This window comes from Erythranthe guttata, chromosome 8, assembly GCF_056151865.1.
Source record: "Erythranthe guttata isolate IM_541 chromosome 8, IM_541, whole genome shotgun sequence".
Taxonomy (NCBI): Eukaryota; Viridiplantae; Streptophyta; class Magnoliopsida; order Lamiales; family Phrymaceae; genus Erythranthe; species Erythranthe guttata.
The window spans coordinates 25,580,591-25,599,791 of record NC_142540.1 but is presented as its reverse complement, the minus strand read 5'-3'; the positions used below and the strand labels follow the sequence as shown (position 1 = coordinate 25,599,791).

General features: G+C 33.6%; 3 protein-coding genes and 1 non-coding gene across 5 annotated transcripts; 2 read left to right on the top strand and 2 right to left on the bottom strand.

The window, feature by feature from the left end:
- Nucleotides 1-20: 20 nt before the first annotated feature.
- TRNAE-CUC (transfer RNA glutamic acid (anticodon CUC)) lies at nucleotides 21-93 on the bottom strand. The gene has a single exon. It is a non-coding gene; the product is annotated as a tRNA-Glu (tRNA).
- A 1,011-nt stretch (nucleotides 94-1,104) lies between these two features.
- Nucleotides 1,105-4,571, top strand: LOC105965243 (fructose-bisphosphate aldolase 1, chloroplastic). The gene is made up of 6 exons (XM_012989773.2): nucleotides 1,105-1,370; nucleotides 2,169-2,438; nucleotides 2,541-2,650; nucleotides 2,978-3,068; nucleotides 3,213-3,482; nucleotides 4,075-4,571. The coding sequence occupies exons 1-6, from the start codon at nucleotides 1,200-1,202 to the stop codon at nucleotides 4,351-4,353; spliced, it is 1,191 nt and encodes a 396-aa protein (XP_012845227.2). The 5' UTR covers nucleotides 1,105-1,199; the 3' UTR covers nucleotides 4,354-4,571.
- A 584-nt stretch (nucleotides 4,572-5,155) lies between these two features.
- Nucleotides 5,156-8,404, bottom strand: LOC105965242 (putative serine protease EDA2). The gene is made up of 12 exons (XM_012989772.2): nucleotides 8,099-8,404; nucleotides 7,630-7,755; nucleotides 7,368-7,523; nucleotides 7,096-7,278; nucleotides 6,892-7,008; nucleotides 6,743-6,796; nucleotides 6,546-6,617; nucleotides 6,225-6,430; nucleotides 6,041-6,135; nucleotides 5,871-5,945; nucleotides 5,660-5,743; nucleotides 5,156-5,538 (listed from the first exon to the last, which is right to left on the bottom strand). Exons 1-12 carry the CDS (start codon nucleotides 8,276-8,278, stop codon nucleotides 5,423-5,425), a joined length of 1,464 nt encoding a protein of 487 aa, XP_012845226.2. The 5' UTR covers nucleotides 8,279-8,404; the 3' UTR covers nucleotides 5,156-5,422.
- Nucleotides 8,405-12,674: 4,270 nt separating this feature from the next.
- LOC105965241 (kinesin-like protein KIN-7E) lies at nucleotides 12,675-19,105 on the top strand. Of its 2 annotated transcripts, XM_088822568.1 has the most exons (14): nucleotides 12,675-12,911; nucleotides 13,018-13,562; nucleotides 13,783-13,872; nucleotides 13,957-14,057; nucleotides 14,140-14,253; nucleotides 14,365-14,446; nucleotides 14,613-14,680; nucleotides 14,757-14,822; nucleotides 14,906-15,030; nucleotides 15,255-15,597; nucleotides 15,729-15,833; nucleotides 16,026-17,150; nucleotides 17,384-17,706; nucleotides 18,521-19,105. In XM_088822568.1, the coding sequence occupies exons 2-14, from the start codon at nucleotides 13,373-13,375 to the stop codon at nucleotides 18,843-18,845; spliced, it is 3,057 nt and encodes a 1,018-aa protein (XP_088678694.1). In that variant the 5' UTR covers nucleotides 12,675-12,911; nucleotides 13,018-13,372; the 3' UTR covers nucleotides 18,846-19,105. The 2 variants fall into 2 exon arrangements, with proteins under 2 accessions (XP_088678694.1, XP_012845225.2); XM_012989771.2 differs by having other exon boundaries at nucleotides 12,675-13,562.
- Nucleotides 19,106-19,201: the final 96 nt, after the last annotated feature.

Sequence of the window (19,201 nt, the reverse complement as noted above, 5' to 3'; positions counted from 1 at the left end):
AAAATAAAATTAAAACAAATTTCCGTTGCCGGGACTTGAACCCGGGTCTCTCGGGTGAGAGCCGAGTATCCTGACCAACTAGACTACAACGGATTTGATGTTCCTTTTAAGTAATTATATAAATTAAATACATGTTCAATTTGAGCTTTAATGTTTGAGCATGATTTGGTTAATAGTTGAGTCTAACCCGAACGAGCTTTAATCAAACTGGACAGATAAATGTGTTCAAATTTTGTTCGATATATTTCAAACGAGCTTTTTAACAATCAATCTCAAGTAGTTTGATTTGATTTTCGACCCTCCCTAGCAATGATTCACATGTTCTCATTTTTTTTTATTTTTTTTTGTTTCATTTCAAGAAACTATTATATGAAAATGATATTTTTGGTAAGTATGTTTGAAGCTGGTGGCTCTCCTTTGCAAAAACTCGAGCAAGAGAAATTGATGAACATAAGTAACAAATTCAATTTGGACCATTTGTTAGATGTGTTTTTGAAGTAATTGTGTGGTTCTAGACATTTTTACTAATTTATTTTATTAATTTTATTTTCTAGGCCTCACCAAATGGAATAGACAAAATTCTTTGCAATGATTTTTAAGGTAGAATTATTCTGGATACAAACATTTTCATGCAATGCTAACATTTGATGTAATAAAGCCAAGTTTTGTTTTGCGACCGGAGCAACTGAGCCGGTGTCAATCGACCGAAGTTCGAATCTCATTGCCAACGGTTGCTAGATGGAGCTTGTCACACGTAGTTAGTCCAGTGTGGTTTACATCTTTCGTATGACTTGCAAGCTATTATACGAGAGTGTAAGTTTACTCAGTACACCTATAGAGTTGGCTGCGAGTTCCTTCGTTCCGTTACAAAAGAAATGAAAAAGTAATCTTCTTTGTAGTTTGCCTATTTTATTTATTTATTATTAAGCTGAGGAAAACCACAAAATTTAAGAAAAAAATAAATCGAAGGATATAGTTGTGAACCTTGTGTTCATTTACAGCCAAGTCAGAAAGTTATCATCCCACGTGTCACAACCCAATTGGCCACTGGATTATGGCCTCAAAACGTATATCTCTCTCTCTCATCTCAATCAACTATATAACTCTTAAAATCGGCAAACTCAAAAAGTAGCCACATAGAATTTTGTTATCATCAATTTCATAAATAAAACAAATAAAAAAATAAATAAAATAAAAAAATGGCCTCAGCATCTTTCCTCAAGTCATCACCAATTCTTGACAAGTCGGAGTTTGTCAAGGGGCAGCAGCCCCTCCTCCGCCCCTCCGCGGTGGTTCCCGCCCGCTGCAACCCTATCTCCTCCCTCACCGTCCGCGCCACCTCATACGCCGATGAACTCGTCAAGACTGCAGTAAGTACTACTCCAACACTTATATTTTGTCACTAAAATATATTGCATTCAACACCCCTTTATTTATTTTAATTGTGAAAAAGTCCTCATGTTATTAGTATTAGAAAAAATAACCCCTATAATTCAATTTATTTAGCAAACTACCCCGAGAAACTCATCATTTAGGATCAAAGCGCTTTTGTGGAGTAATTGACAATATTTATGTTTTGTCACTAATACTTTCTTTTGAGTTTATTGCATTCAACACCATGTATTTTCTCTAATTATTAAGTAAGTCCCTACAATTCAATTTCTTTAGCAAATTACTCATAAAAATTCATCATTTAGGACTAAAATGCTTATATTAATTTACAATATTTATGTTTTGTCACTAATACTTTCTTTTAAATTTATTACATTCAGCACCCATTTATTTACTTTAATTATTAAAAAAAGTCCCCGTATTATTAATATTAACAAAAATCCTCCTATAATTCAATTTATTTAGCAAATTACGCATAAAAATTTATCATTTAGGACCAAAATGCTTAAATTAAATGACAATATTTATGTTTTGTGTCACTAATACTTTCTTTTGGTTTATCGCATTCAACACCCATGTATTTACTTTAATTATGAAAAAAGTCCCCATCGTATTAATATTAGCAAAAAAACCCTGTAATTCAATTTATTTAACAAACTACTCATAAAAACCTCACCATTTGAGGGTTTGATCCTGCCAAAACAAGTTGCATTATTAATTTATTATAGAAATGATAATCGACGTTGTCACTAAACACGATTACTTTGATTTTCCAGAAAACAATCGCGTCTCCCGGGCGCGGAATTTTAGCAATGGACGAATCGAACGCGACATGCGGTAAGCGTCTAGCTTCAATCGGGCTCGAAAACACAGAGGCCAACCGCCAGGCGTTCCGGACCCTACTTGTTTCCGCTCCGGGGCTCGGCAATTACATCTCGGGTGCCATCCTCTTTGAGGAAACTCTCTACCAATCCACCGTCGACGGAAAAAAAATCGTCGACGTTTTGGCCGAGCAAGGGATTGTTCCCGGCATTAAAACCGATAAGGTGACCGTTTTTTCCTTTTTTTTTTTTTTTGAAATTATAATTGTTGTAATAACATAAGATTATTTTTTTTTTTTTTTTTATTTTTTATATATGGATATGTAGGGTCTTGTTCCATTGGCTGGATCGAACGACGAATCTTGGTGCCAAGGTCTCGACGGATTGGCTTCTCGTTCCGCTGCTTACTACCAACAGGGTGCTCGCTTCGCCAAATGGTAAAATATTTATTTCCATCTCAATCACCATTATAATGAGTTTATCGTATTTAGTACCCCTATATTTTATCGAATCTTTAGAAGAAACTACTTAAACCATAAATATTAGCAAAAAAAAACCCTTACAATGCATATTTTTAGCAAACAATCCCTAAACGGTGCGCTTTCAGTGGTACGTAGTTTGCTAATAAAATTGAACCGTACGACAAATTTTCCTAATAATTATAACACGTGGATTATTTGGCAATTAAAGTAAATACAGGGGTGCTAATCGCAATAAACTCTTTTTTATAATTCGAAAGCTAAGAATTTTGAAATTCATCGTAGGCGTACGGTAGTGAGCATTCCGAACGGTCCATCGGCACTCGCTGTGAAGGAAGCTGCATGGGGTCTTGCTAGATATGCTGCTATTTCACAAGTATGCTCATCTTTAACTTTCTTGAAATTTTATTACAACTCTTTTTTTTTTTCCTTTTTTTTTTTGCATGCAATAATAATAAATAAATTTAAAATGAAGGGGGATTTTAAAAAAAAATCAATTTTTTTTTTCCGAATTTTGTAGGACAATGGATTGGTTCCGATAGTGGAGCCGGAGATATTGTTGGACGGTGAACACGGGATTGACACGACATTCGAAGTAGCGCAAAGGGTGTGGGCGGAGGTATTTTTTAACCTAGCCGAAAACAACGTGTTGTTCGAAGGGATACTGTTGAAACCGAGTATGGTTACACCCGGAGCCGAGTGTAAAGAGAGGGCAACACCTCTACAAGTTGCTGATTACACTCTCAAACTCCTTAAAAGAAGAGTCCCTTCTGCTGTTCCTGGAATCATGGTATGTTTTTATTTTTCTTTTTATTTAAAAAAAAAAGAAAAAAAACGGGCTCGCGAGTTTGATTTGCCGGCTCGACAAAAGCTTAAGATAAGTTATAAAATCCATTACGCGATGGACTAATGTGTATATTGTAATCCCTTGTGTGGTTGACAGAATGGGATTGATTAGCCGGGATAACATATAGGATAAGACTAGGGGTAGGAATTGGAATGGAATTTCTGATTTCCACCGATTCTAATCTGAATTTTTTTCAATTTTGGAACAACATTTTGCATTTTGAATTCAGATTTTGCCGATTTTTTTTTTGGGTTCGGAATTCGAAAATATATGAGATCCCGATTTCCGGAAATATTCCGATGTTTTTTTCGATAATTACACTTAAAATATGAATATTTTACTATGCATTTTATATTTTAGGTGACTAAAAAGTTGAAATTTTTCCAAATGCCGCCAATTTCGATCGGAATTTTCCAATTTTAGAACACGTTTTTTATTCCAATTTTTGAATTTTCGATTTTTATCGACCTTTTTTTGGAACGGAATTGGAACTAGATTTTAATCATGATATACATATATATATGTTTGAACGCAGTTTTTGTCCGGAGGGCAATCCGAAGTGGAAGCAACCCTAAACTTGAACGCAATGAACCAAAGCCCGAACCCGTGGCACGTGTCGTTCTCGTACGCGCGGGCCCTACAGAACACTTGCCTCAAGACGTGGGGCGGAAGACCGGAGAATGTGAAGGCGGCACAGGACGCTCTGCTCCTGAGAGCGAGCGCCAACTCGCTCGCGCAGCTCGGCAAATACACCGGCGAGGGTGAGTCCGAGGAAGCCAAGAAAGGAATGTTTGTTAAGGGCTACAGTTACTAATTAATTAATTAATAAAATTAATTATGTTTGTGTTTATTGAAATTGGTACAATTGTTGTTGGTTTTTAATTTTTATTATTGTAGCTTATGATCATGTGTAATGAAGATGAAATTAAGGAGCTTCTATATGCTTATTATAGACCTTGTAGAATATTTTTATTTAATGTTTTACTTCATTGTATTTTTTGTTTTGATTTATATATTAAGGTATATTCTTGTCTCAATTTTTATTTGGAGTGTCAGCTTCACCATCTGCATAAAACAAATACGGGAAAATTACCATTTTCACCCCTCAAGTTTTCACGGATTACAATTTGGTCCTCATGTTCATAAAAAATAGATTTGATCCCTCATGTTTCAAAAATTTAACAATTTTGATCATTTTCGTTGATCTATCGTTAGTCTGGAAGAACACACTTGATTCTGTTAGTAGTAACGGAAAAATTCAAGAAAATGACTAAAAGTGTTGAATTTTTGAAACATGAGGGACCAAATATGTTTTTTATGAACATGGAGGACCAAATGTTATAATCCGTGCAAACTTGAGGGATGAAAAGAGTAATTTTCACTTCAATTTCATGGATGACAAAATGCACAAGACAAGCTCCGAAAGTGACGTCTCTATGTTTGCTAAACATTCTCTTCCAAGGTAACAACAGGGTTCAAGATTTAATTTAATTGTCCACTTTTTTACGAATTTGGCCGTAAAAATATTCGAATTCTTACGACAAGTTGTTCATTCCCACTCTATTTTTTTATTTATTTTTATTTTTGTGAAAAGAAAAGCAATAATGCAATGTAATAAAAATGGTGTAAGATTAAAAGGGTTGGCTGAAAGTTCCGACGTTTAATTAAGCGCACTCGTCAAATGCCCGTATAAACTCTCTACGTGCCGAACGGTAAAAGTTATCAGCAAGATGATTTTTTTTATTACATTAAACCAAGTAAAAAAAATTACAACTTACTAAATGATAGATCTATACATTTGCAGAAATTGTGACACAAATCTGACGGTGATCAGTCACGTGATGTTTCGTGTTTTTCTCGTTTTTCTCTGGCATAGTTTGTCTTTACATTGAACATGCACCCGAACTTTGGCATTGAGATAGCCACAAATCGATGTGTTCGATGATTTGTTTCCTTACCGTATTAACTGCGTCCGGTGAGCTGCAATTCTTTGCATCGCCTGAAAATATAAATACGGAATTTAAATAAAAATAAAGTTTACACATTATTTGTGATCGGTATTAACAGCGGCTTTGAATCATGATTTAAGAAAATAAAATAAATAAATAAATAAATCGTACCTTCTGGAACCAAAGGAGACTGGGGACAGCCGCGCATGTCGGTTCCATGTCCACAGTTATGACATTTTATGATGTACGAAGGCACTGAAATTAAAATCGAATAAATCAATATTTTCGTAATCGAGATAAATTATTACATCCAATTTATAGGTCGTATAGGTTTCTAATTAAATAGATTCTATAAATAATAAAATACAATATTCAGACTCACTTTCGGGCGAAGAAGTCTGTTTCGATGCATGTCGCCACGGGTCCTGTGATCCGTTTGTGAAGATTATTTTCGACCCTGCCCATTTATAAATATTCAACGAATAAAATAAGTTATATTCCCATAATATACGAATTCGAAGATAAAATGATTTTTTTTTTTATTGTTTTTACCAGCAATTCTTTTGCCTCCGTAGTATAAATTTGTCGCATTAACATCAGGAAATACGCCTTCCCCGAATACATTTTTACAGAGATCCAAATGGTACCTGCGTTAACAATTGCTCGATTTGAATTAATAATCAATCATCGTTTATTACGTATAATATATTTATTTACATGTAGATTTTTTTTTTACCTAGTATCGACTTTTGAGGAGCGAATACTGTCGTTTGAAGGTGCGACTTGAAAATAAGCAACTTCTGTACAGACTTGGAACCACCATAATCGATCGGAACTGCCACCTGTCAATGTTGTTTTCTTTAAATGTTGTTGGTCGTATGTCTCGACACTGACACCCAAACTCTTTACATAGTACTCCTTTACATATGTAGCATATGCTTCCTGCAAGCAGAAACATCGTATAATTATAAAAAATCGAGGTTAAAAAAAAAAAAAAAACGGAAGAGCTTAAATATATTAAATCGTCGTGATAGATTGTGTACTCAGAAATGCTAACCACTAGATCTTTTCCGGCTTTCTTTGCTTCGATTAGAGGGCTGCATACTTTATCGGGATTTCCATATTGGAACTGCAAATAACCAAAGCATATAATAATCGATCAAGAAAACTAATAAAAAAATTAATAATAATAATAATAATAATAATAATAATAATATATTAAAGAAGCTTTAGCCTATATATATCGTCACATACCGCTGTAACAGCAGCATCTGCCAGAAAATACATGAAATCACCGTCGTTTTTAAGCTGAAAGAAAAACAAATAACGATTAACGATCAAATTCCAGAAACTGATCTAAGTTTCCATACAAAACGAAAAAAAAGGATTGAGTTTTATTTTACTTGGGCGGCGCTAAATAATGTCTTTAGTGCTTTTCCATTAAATTCGAGTTTCTGATCAACAAGACGAGTGATTTCTTGCAAGACAGATTTACACTCGGGGCCCGCAGATTCACCTATCTGTGCATAAGAATATCGTGGGGAAAATGCTTAGACTAATAATAAAGTACTTCAATAACTTAACGAACAAAAAGTACTTTTCTTGACCTGCTTATCGAAATCCGTGAAGTTGTAAACTGCTTCGACAACTGCAGAGCTTGCAAGACTTCCACAAGTAAGGTGAGGAAACTTGAGACGAAACCATGCGCTTAGTGCTCCCGAATACGAAACACCAAACACAAACCATGGATTATCGATATTCGATCTTTCGAGCTTCAAATTCAACGACTCCTGTGTAATAATTAAATAAAAAAAATTGCATAATAAACGAATTAAAAATTCCAAGATTTTGGGTCAATCGTCAAAATTACAGTGCTTGCCTGATAATACTGTCTGAAAGCAGCCAAATCGAAAAGTGCTTGTTTCGACGAAAGATATCTGAGATTCTCTGTGGTGGACGAATTAAAAGGGGCGCTCTTTCCATAGTAACGATGCTCGAGAGAAACGACAGCTGCTCCAAACTTCTTTGCCAAAACCTGTTATTAGAATTTCAAGATTTTTAAAAAATATTTTCACAACTACAACACTTACGCACAATTCTACGGCACATCAAAATAAGCGACTAGAAAAAAACAAAATTACAGCCAAATAATCATTGGTGATTCCGCTGCAAGCAGATTCTCCGCATATCTTGAGAAATATCGGTCCATTGGGTGTCTGAAAATCGTCAAGATATTCATAATACCGCTGCCGAAATTGACGATGATCCTGCAATTAAAAAAAAAAAAAAAAAAAAAAAAAAAAAAAAAAAAAAAAAAAACACAATTATGTTAATGTAGTATACGGTATATAATCAAACATGCAAGACTTGATTTTTTTTCAGGTATTGAAGCTAAAAATGGCAGCGCCCAATTCTCAAAACCAGAAATAAAAAACATAATCCCGCACATAAATCAATCAATCACGATTTTCAATTAATTGCTACTAAATTAAACCCAGGATTACTATTTCCAACATAATCAGCAAACAGGCGACGAACGACTGTAGAAATTTAAAATTAAATAAAAAATTAATCAGAAAAAATAGATGAAAGAAAAAAAAACGGACGTACGTAAGGGGAGAAGTGGTCGAGGGTTTGATTGAACCAGTGCTCTTCATTTGTCAAGTAATTTTTGTTGCTGGACGCCGGCAGCCGCATAAGCCGCGGCGGCGACGGGCCGATCGACGCAACCGTCGAAATTAACAGGAAAACGGCGATGTAAAACGCCGGCGGAGGTGCGGCGAGCTTCATCGTGTTGTTGTAATTTCTACAATCGGAAAATTTAGTGGTAGTAGTGCTCTCTGAAACTGGGGTTTCGCTTTACGACAAAGAATTCTCACTTCATTTGGGTTTCTCCTTTTGTTTTGTTGTTTTCCCGATTTGAATATGTTAATTAAGGTTAAAATTACAAAACAGTCCCTCTTGTTTGGTAATTATAAACACCCCTACGAGTATGGTCAATTTACGAAAACCCCCCTCTTGTTTGGATAATTATATCTACACCTCAACTATGATTTTTTCTTACATCTCCAGCCTTATGATGTCAAATTCAACATAATCATCTAGATTTTGTGGAATGTGCTCGTAATTTGTACTCGTTTTGTGTAAAAATACAGTTTCTGATCCACCACAATCTGATATATATAAGCCAAAAAACACATATTATGATCATCTTGCTTCAAAATGTAGAGTTTGAATGGGATAAAACGGGTATAAAAGTGATAATATGCCATACAATCTCGAAGATTCCACTAAATTTGAAATCGCAAGGTTGAACGTGTTAGAAGATTTATAGTTGAGGGGATTGTTGTATTACTCAAACAATAGGGGATTTGTAATTTAACCATACATGATGGGGTGATTGTAATTTACCCTTATAACTATTTCTCTCAATTGTGAATGATCTTACACGTCCATCCCTATGGTATCGAATTAAACAGAATCTTTTAGATTCCGTGGAATGTTCTCTAGTTTGTACTCGTTTCTTTCAAAAATGCAGTTTCTCATGTATCACAATTTGATATTTACAAGCCAACGGACACATCTTATGGTCGTGTTGTTCCAAAATGTAGAGCTCAAGTGAGATGAAACGGGTACAAATTGGAGAATATTCCACATAATCTAGAAGATTCCAGTAAATTCGACGCTGCAAGAATGAACGTGGAAGAAGATTCAAAATTGAGGGGAATATTGTAATTATTCAAAAATAAGAGGTTTTTTGGTAATTTAATATCAAATCGGGTGTGGCTAGGGGTGAAAGTCGGATGGATCGGATCGGATCGGAATTAGCCTTTTCGGAAAATTTTCAAAAACTTTCGGAAGTACAAAATCAATTCCAATTCCAATTCCAAAATTTTCGGAATCTAGAAATTCATTCCAATTTCAAAAGGCCCGAAAATTTCGGAATTTCGGAAAAAAATCGGAAATCACATAAGCTTTAAAATTTCAAAACTTAGCCGAAATTTTCTAAAATGTTCATAATTTTTCGAAAATAAGAGCATCCCCGTCGATAAAAGTAAAACTAATAACTACTAAATTCAGTTCAAAAAAAATAAATAAAAATAAACACAACATGACAACATAATATCCAATAAAACTTCTAACAACAATTCATTATGTCAAAATCCTAAAACAAAACTTATAGGTGTATTTTTAGGAAAATAAGTATTATAATATATACTATTTATAGGTGTATTTTCGGAAAAAAATCGGAATTTTTCGGAATTAATTTCGGATCGAAAATCGGAAATTCCAAATTTATTTTATATAATTCCAATTCCAATCCAAATAAATCGGAAAATTTCGGAAATCGAAATTTCGGAAGTCGGAATGAAAAAAGTTGTTCCAAAATCGGAAATTTTCGGATCGGAACCGGCGGAAATTGGAAAATCCGTTCCAACTTGCACCCCTAGGTGTGGCCGTAGTTTATCCGAAATTAGTTATTCAAGTCTTCTTTCATATGCTTGTTGGGCCTAACGTTTGAGCAATAAACCTATTAGATCGGTTTGATGGTTTGTGATTGGGCCGGAAATTGGAATTAAAAAAAACAAAATAATTCTATGGCTTTTAATAAAAATAAATAAATAAATGAATTTTGCAACAATATTTTTATCGCAAATTCCGAAAAAAAAGTCGATAAATGTTTTTTTTAAGTTTTTAGATCAAAATTGGAATATATAATATGACCGATTTGGAGAAAAAAATCCTTTAAAAAATAGAAAATAGAAAATAAAAAGGTACACGTAGTATGAGTATTACTTATTTTTTATTAAAGTAAAAAGAAAAAAAAAACAATTATCTTTTTTTTTTTTTTGATATGCAAACAAAATCAATACATATATTTATTTAATTTCTAAACTGCTCCTGAACAAAATCAATGATTCGCCTTTCATTTTTTCCTAGAAAAAATCTTAGATGATCCAAAAGTATGAATAATTTTCTTGTTCTACATTGGATGAATGATTGAGCAATGGTGAAAAATGATAGAGTCAATATATTATTATTTTTATTTTTTATTAATTAATTAATTTATTTATTAATACTTGGTTCACTGCGCACATGCACATGGGATGTAATGAAATTTCTTGGTCAAAATTGTGGCCCATTTATTTTGCAACTTTTATATATGTCTCACTTTGGGGTAGTTGAGCCACACTACATGCTGATGATCAATATTCTTGTCTTTTTTTTCTATGTTTTTTTAATGTTTTATTTTTTTTAATAATGTTTGTTTATAACTATGATTAGTGGATAATTACTGTCAGAATCAAGATTAATGATTTGGAGTTAGCATTAATGTATTGTTATTGATAATAGGAATGTGATAAATGTCGTTTCAGCTAAAATAATATCGTTTGGACTTCAAGTGCGATTTTGACCATTTTTTAGTTCGAATTTGGTAAAACCCAAGGCATGGAGTTCGTAGTTCCATGAATTAGCCTTCTAATTCAACTTGAATCGTCAAGATAGAATTTCGGGTTAGAAATTTATGCATGAATCAATAAAACTCCGCCTTCAATTTTGAGTTATGCAAAATTCGAAATGTAATTCATTCATGCATTAATTTATCATCTAACATAAAATTTGACTGATTCAAGTTGGATTAAAAATCTAAAACAAATAGCTACATATTCTGTGTTTTGAGTTTTACCAAAAGCAAGCTAGAAAATTGTCGAGATCACGTTCATAGTCAAAACAGTATTAGTAAAATTGAAATTAGTAAAATTGAAACGACATTTTACATTCCAGTTAATATTATTGTTGAATAAATATATTTTACACATTTTTGGTTCAATAGAATTTTAAAGACATGGGCCGGTGGTAATAAAGAAGAGGATGCCATGTGCTAATATTGACTAATTTATGTTAAAGATACTCCATTAATTAAGAAATTAGTGGAAGTGTTGGATTTAGCAAAATCTATTTTCCTACATTATTAAATGCAATAAATTTAGTAGGCAAAGTAAGTATGATTGTTTGTTTTTTCAATTATTTAATTGAATATATTAAAATGTTACAATTTCTTGAATAATTATTAATCAATCTTAAATTGATTATAAGTCACAATATCAAAATTAAAGGTCTTATTGATCAAACTTTATCTGATTATTTATTTTTTATTTTGTGGTTAGTTATTTTATCACCTGAGTATATTAATTATATAAAAATTTAAATCCACAAAAATTAAATTTAGATTAGACAGTGGACCAAAGTTTAATCACAATAATAAATACATAAGACTTTTTTTTTTGGACTAAAAATACATAAGACTTTTAATCAGTTTATTTTGCAGTATTTTAATTCTAAGTGGGATAGCACATCAGTATCATTGAGCCAAAGGAAAATGTGAAATTAAAATAAAATAAAAATTAATAAATAAAGAGAAATAAATAAATAAAACTTTCTTGGACCATAACTCTTGTTTGGACATCCTTGTCAACCATAGACAAAATCACATAGATCCTAATTTCTCTCACTAGGAGTAGAAAATTCGAACACATTTCTTCGATTTCGATCCGATAATTTCTAATTTCGGTATAATTTTTTGGTCCGAACTTCCAAAGCTACGATTTTTAATTTTCAATATTTTTAGGATCGAAAATTGTAATATGTATGAGATTCTGATCATATTTTATTATTCAAAAATTCCAAAAATTACATATATATTTCATATCCTAGGTGAAACAAACAATTTATTATTATATATATATATATATATATATATATATATATATATATATATATATATATATATATATATATATATATATATATATATATATATATATATTTTTTTTTTTTAATTTCGTCAATTTCGACTTGAAAAATCCTAACTTTGGTAAAAAAAATAAATTCATTCCAATTTCCAAAACTTCGATCCCACTTTTTCAACTTTTGTTTGGAACAAAATTGAAATTAGTTTTTCATTTCCGAAGAAAAATTGTTTCTTTTTCTTTCTTTTTTCTATCGAAACTATTAATTACGAGTAGTTCGATTTCCACCCCTACCTTAGTAAAAAAAATATAGTTTTAAGGGTTAGTTATTAATTATTAATCTTTCTCCATTAACTTTGCTTAGATCAACAGAAATCCACTAATTAAAAAAATGAAAACACTAATAAATGTACAGTCTTTGTCATCTTTAATTTACCATCTTCAATTCAAAATGATGAAACGAACCAAAGCCTGAAAAAGAATAAAGAACCAACTTTTATTTCAAAATCCAAAAATACCATAACCAAAAACCCTTTCTCTCTCTACCTCTCTCTCTGATTTTTTCAGAGAGAGAGAGAGAGAGAGAGAGAATTGTTAATAAAGAAGAAGAACAATCACAATCTAAAGCATTCTTTGAAAACGACCCACTAAAAAAGCAAGAATTTTTCCAGGTAATGAAATAAAAATTCAATCTTGATTCTTAAGTATGACATAATATATATATTTAACCTAATCCCCCCCCTAATATTATTTTAATTTTTCAAACCCCTGACTTAGGAAACATTCATGAGAATCAAGACATTTGACAGTCTGTACTCTTTACCTATGGACCACAAAAAAAAACCCTTTGTAAAGATTTAATTTTTATTTTTTTTTTAAATTTATTTTTGCATAAAGTACTCATCAATGCATGAGACAAAAGGGTGGCCACAATATATGATTGAGGTTAATAATATTGCCATTGTCATTGACTCCCACACATCACACAAAAGAAATTCTCAAACCCTTGTGTATAGTTTTGTGAATTTCTCTGTTTTTCTTCCAAGAAAAAAGGGGGGTGGATTGATCTTGATAATGGATCTTGAGGGGGTGATTGTGTAATTACTGTAAGTTTTGGGGGTGTGTTGAGAAAATGGGGACAATGGAGAGTGGAGTTGAGGAGAGGATCTATGTGTCGGTGAGGTTACGACCGTTGAACGGTAAGGAAATTCTGAGGAACGATGTTTCGGATTGGGAATGCATCAATAACGAGACGGTTATTTACAAGAATTCCGCTCTCTCCGCCTCGGAGAGATCAATGTACCCCACTTCGTATACATTCGGTGAGTGTGATTTTTTTCGGGATTTTGGGTTTTCGAATTTTGTTTAATTTGACTTTGATTGACGATGGTGTTTCAGACAAGATCATAGTATATAGTGTACCGTGTTTTTTAAGCTTTTGCGGCTAGCAATTGTGAAAGAACAATGTCTTGTTTCGTAATTTTCGACTTTGATTTCAATTTAGTGTTTTTTTTTCTTCTTATTTTTTTTTCCGGAAAATAGATAGAGTATTCAGAAGTGGTTGCTCGACGAGAGAAGTGTACGAACAAGGAGCTAAGGATGTTGCGATTTCGGTTATTAGTGGAATCAATTGTGAGTATAGTTTCTTTCGATTAATGTAATATAAATATATATTATTTATTCGAACCAAAGATGAATTTTTATTTTTTTTTGTAGCAAGTGTTTTTGCGTATGGACAAACGAGCAGCGGAAAAACGTACACGATGACTGGAATTACTGAATACGCGCTAGCTGACATATATGGATACATACAGAAGGTAAGATTAAACGGTACTTCATTTTTTTCGTTTTTTCGCAAATTATGCTTATTTTTTTTCTAATAATCGAGAGATTTTTCAGCATCAAGAACGAGATTTCGTGTTGAAGTTCTCTGCTATGGAGATCTACAACGAATCGGTGAGAGATCTACTCAGTGTAGATAACACTCCACTAAGACTTCTCGATGATCCCGAGGTGAATTCTTTTTCATTGACAAGCGATTTTGCTCGATTCTTTTTTTTTTTTTTTTTTTTTTTTCTTATTATTTTTTTTTTCGATTTCGCTTATCGGTACGTATTTCGATAGAGAGGAACCATAGTCGAGAAGCTGACAGAGGAAATTTTGAGGGACTGGAGTCATGTGATTCATCTCCTTTCTATATGTGAAGGTAAGAAATAAGAAAACTGATATATTTAATTTGTAATCGAAACGACTGTTAGATTTCTTAAGGCCTCGTTTGGGAACATTCGATAAAACTTGATTATATCGTCTATCACGCCTAATCACGATTCCCAAACATTACGGATTTATCATCATTTTGTCAATCCTTGCAGCTCAAAGACAAATTGGAGAAACGTCGCTTAATGAAATGAGCTCGAGATCTCACCAAATTATTAGATTGGTATATTGTGATTTTATTTAATTTATTGTTTATTTATTCGATAACTTTTGTTAATGAACAATGTGTTTTGTCGCAGACTATTGAAAGCTGTTCTCGTGACTTTTTAGGAAGGGACAACGCGAGCACTCTTACAGCTGCTGTGGTATGGAATTTATCTAATAACAAAAAAATAATAGCATAACATTATTTAATGTTTTTTAATTGGAAAATTAATTTTATCGATAGAATTTCGTTGATCTGGCTGGAAGTGAACGAGCATCTCAATCGTTATCAGCTGGCACAAGGTTAAAAGAAGGCTGCCATATTAACCGCAGTTTGCTTACACTTGGTACTATTATTCGTAAGCTGAGGTAAAGATCACATTTTTATCAACATATCGTTTTTTTTCTTTTTTTTTTTTCGGGTTTCAGGTTTCGGGTTTTCGAGTTTCGGGTTTTCGGGTTTCGGGTTTAATTAAAATAAACGAACCCCAATTGAGATTTAGTTTTATATATCATTTATTAAGCATACTCCATTTTACTTTTACATATAATTTCATGACTATATGTATATATAAATGTGTATGTATATGCAGCAAGGGTAGAAGTGGACACATTCCTTACAGAGATTCGAAGTTAACTCGAATTCTTCAGACATCGTTGGGCGGAAATGCAAGAACAGCCATTATATGCACAATGAGCCCTGCACGAACTCATGTGGAGCAATCGAGGAACACGCTTTTGTTTGCATGCTGTGCGAAGGAAGTTACTACAAATGCCCAAGTTAATGTAGTTATGTCGGATAAAGCTCTCGTCAAGTATTTGCAGAGAGAGCTCGAAAGAGTCGAGAACGAGCTCAGAAGTTCCCAAATTACCACTTATGCCCCTCCGACAAATTATTCCGCAGTTCTTAGAGAGAAAGATCTTCGAATCGAAAAGGTACCGAATTCTGGATGTTTCTTCAATCTCCGTTTTTCATTTCTTGGTTTTGTTTTATAAAAGCGAGTGTTCTTGAATTCTATCAACTTTGAGCTTCTACTTAAGTTCGGGTTCCGTTTTTTTTATTTTAGCTTGAGGAGGAGATTAATGATCTTATTCTGCAAAGAGATATTGCTCAATCACAAGTCAAAGATTTATTACAAATGATCGGAGATAATGCCAGTCCCAGAACACCGGTAACTATTTCATTAATCTGTGTGTGTGTGTGTGTGTGTGTGTCTCTCTCTCTCTCTCTCTCTCTCTCTCTCTCTCTCTCTCTCTCTCTCTCTCTCTCTCTCTCTCTCTCTCTCTCTCTCTCTCTCTCTCTCTCTCTCTCTCTCTCTCTCTCTCTCTCCATGTTCACATCTTTCTTGATTTTGTTTATCTAGGTTGGATCTGAACACTACCCTCACTTACGAGTACAAAAATCACCCGACAGTGAAACCACAAAACACGAGACACCATCTATTTCAGCAGATCCTCATTCCTCGGATATCGAAAACCGGACATGTTCAGACAGACACAGCAGAACAAGTTCAGAAGAACATTTCGCAAAAGTCCCGTATTTTGACACACACAATAACACATCATCTCCGGGAATCGTAACTTCTGACTTGAGCGAAAGCTACTCATATAACGGCTGGGAAGAAATTGAAAAACAAAGCAACGGAACTTCTTCAGAGGATCTCTGCCGAGAAGTTCGTTGCATCGAAGCTGAAGAAGAATCGAGCAGCAATAACAAAGGCACTATCGAATCCAATCACTTAATTTCCGAGCAAATTACGGAAGTGCCATCAACTCCTTTACAAAAAGATCAAGTCTTTACATCAACTCCTTTAGAAAAAGATCAAGTATTTACATCACCTTCTTTAGAAAAAGATCGAGTCTTAAAATCACCTCCTTTAGAAAAAGATCGAGTCTTAAAATCACCAACTTTAGAAAAAGATCGAGTCTTTACATCACCTCCTTCGGAACACGACACTAATATCAAGGAAGAGATGGGACCCACGAAGGAAGATCAAGAACCGAAACACGAAGAAGAGTCATCGCCTCCTCTATACAAGAAAGAGGGAGAATTTAACCCGATTCGTTTTCTTGATATTCCATCTCTCGAGAATCGATATTCGGCAAATGATGAACTCGATCGTAAAAGTTCATCCGTACGTAGAAGCTGGAAGTTGACTAGAAGCAGAAGCTGCAAAGCGAGTATTATTGCTGACTCAGCTTCTTCTTCTTCGTTTTTCAAAATGTTGGATTTCGGAGATAATACATCGTCTTTTGGATCGGAGAGGGAATCAATGGCTTTTGAACGGAAACTATCTCCACTAAGCTTTAGTCCCAATTATGTGCAAAGTAAAGATTCTGATTCTTCACCTGGAAATGCTCTTGATATCGAGATCGACACCCCGAATGTGAAATTTGAATCTGCCGATGATGATGTCATCATCGGCAGCACTGCTGACATCAGCGAAAAGTCCGAGCTTCCAACCGAACACATGTTTATCAAGAATCCAGTGAGTTCTGTTTTTCTTTCTCATATGCTTGTTGTGTTACATTTTGTTTTCGGATCCGGAATAAAAAATGAAGCTTTATTGGGTTTTAGGTTTATTGCATTTAGCACCCCTATGTTTACTCTAATTGTCAAAAAACTCCCCGTATTATAAATATTAGCAAAACCCCCCTATGATTCAATTTTATTAACAAGCTACCCTCTAAGAACGCACCATTTACATGCTCTTTTTTGCAGTCGAAGGATATTGATCCAACGGCCGACGATTCTCCGAAGAAGAAAGTCAAAAACATTGGATTGGATCCGATCGAAGATGAAGTCAAAGATCTTTCGAGTTGGGATTTGGAGTTCAAAAGACTCCAACGAGAAATAATCGAACTTTGGCATGATTGCAACGTATCCCTTGTACATAGAACTTACTTCTTCATGCTTTTTCAAGGTGACCCGTCGGATGCAATATATCTACAAGTAGAAATGAGGAGGGTGAAATTCTTGAAGGACAAATTTTCTCGAGGAGATAAGACCGTTGTTAACGGTCGATGTTTAACACTTGCTTCGAGGTAAAGATTGCCATTTCTTTTTCAAATTTTATTTATTTAATTTGTTTTCTTATTGATTCTTGCCAATTTCGATACTATCATGGGAATTTTCAAACTATATTATGGTTGTTTAATTCATAGTCGTAGTGACGAAGCCAGAAGGCAACTATATACTATAAGTTCATTTGAGGGGGTGAATTTGACCGTTAGGGGTGAAAATAATAATGGAATTTTTTAATTCTCCCGATTCCGATCCGAATATTTTCGATTTGGAAAATTATTTTTAATTCTAAATTCCAAAAGTTCCGGTTCTGATTTTTTTCGATTTTTCTTAACAGAATTGGAATCCGTTAGATTCTAGTTTTTTTTTTCTTTTTTTTTTTTTTTTTGAATTTTTATATATAGAAAAATACTAGGTTATTTTTAGAATACTACACTATATTATTATACTACTTGAAAATTAAAAAATCTCTATACAAAAGAGTTTATTGCATGTAATACCCCTATATTATATCAAATTGCTAAAAAAATCCCCGTGTTATAAATATCAGAAAACACCCCTTATAAATGCATTTTCTTAGCACACAACCCCATTAACGAGTGAGCTTTTTAGGGGGTAGTTTGCAAAAAAGAATTGAATCATAGGGGTTTTTTGCTAATATAATAAAATGGAGGGATTTTTTAACAATTAGAGAAAACACAGTGGTGCCGAATGCAATAAACCCCTATATAAAATAGTAGGGTTTTTTTAAGAAACAATAGGGGGGCCACGGCCCCCCCGTTGACCTATGCTAGTTCACAGACTAATATATTTCTTGAAAAAAAAAAAAAACAGTGCAAAAGCTCTTCGTGAGGAGAGAAGAATGTTGAGCTATAGGATGATGAAGAAGCTATCGGAGCAAGAGAGAGAAAGCCTCTTCGTAAAGTGGGGCGTCGGTCTAAACACGAAGCTGAGGAGGCTACAGCTGGCGCACCGTCTATGGACGAAAACCGAAGATATGGATCACATTTCAGACAGTGCGTTTCTCGTCGCAAAAGTTGTTGGTTCGATCGAACCCGGGAAGACTCATAACAAAGAAATGTTTGGCCTTAATTTCACCCCTCGAAGATCGACGAGAAGCTATAGTACTTTGAAACATAGCCTGATTTCTCTCTTGTGATTTTTCGTAATTTGTTAATCCTGCGTTTGGATGGATAGATTGTTTAACTGTTCGTTTTAGCAATCCAGTCGTGCTGGATTACTGTGGAGGATAGTATGAATAAATCAGGCTAGAAGTGATTGTTGTTGTAAATTAGTATATATATATATATAATATATATATACATATATATGTGTGTGTGTGATATATGTAACATATTTAGTATAAAAAGACACTGATGAAGTTATATTTGGTTGTATACATTTTTGTTTTTCGACTAATCCACTTTGGTTTTGTTCGATTTCTAATTCAACCACTTGATGGGGATTAATTCGGCAACTTGGGTCGGATGAACATGTAAGAGGATTTAATAGTTG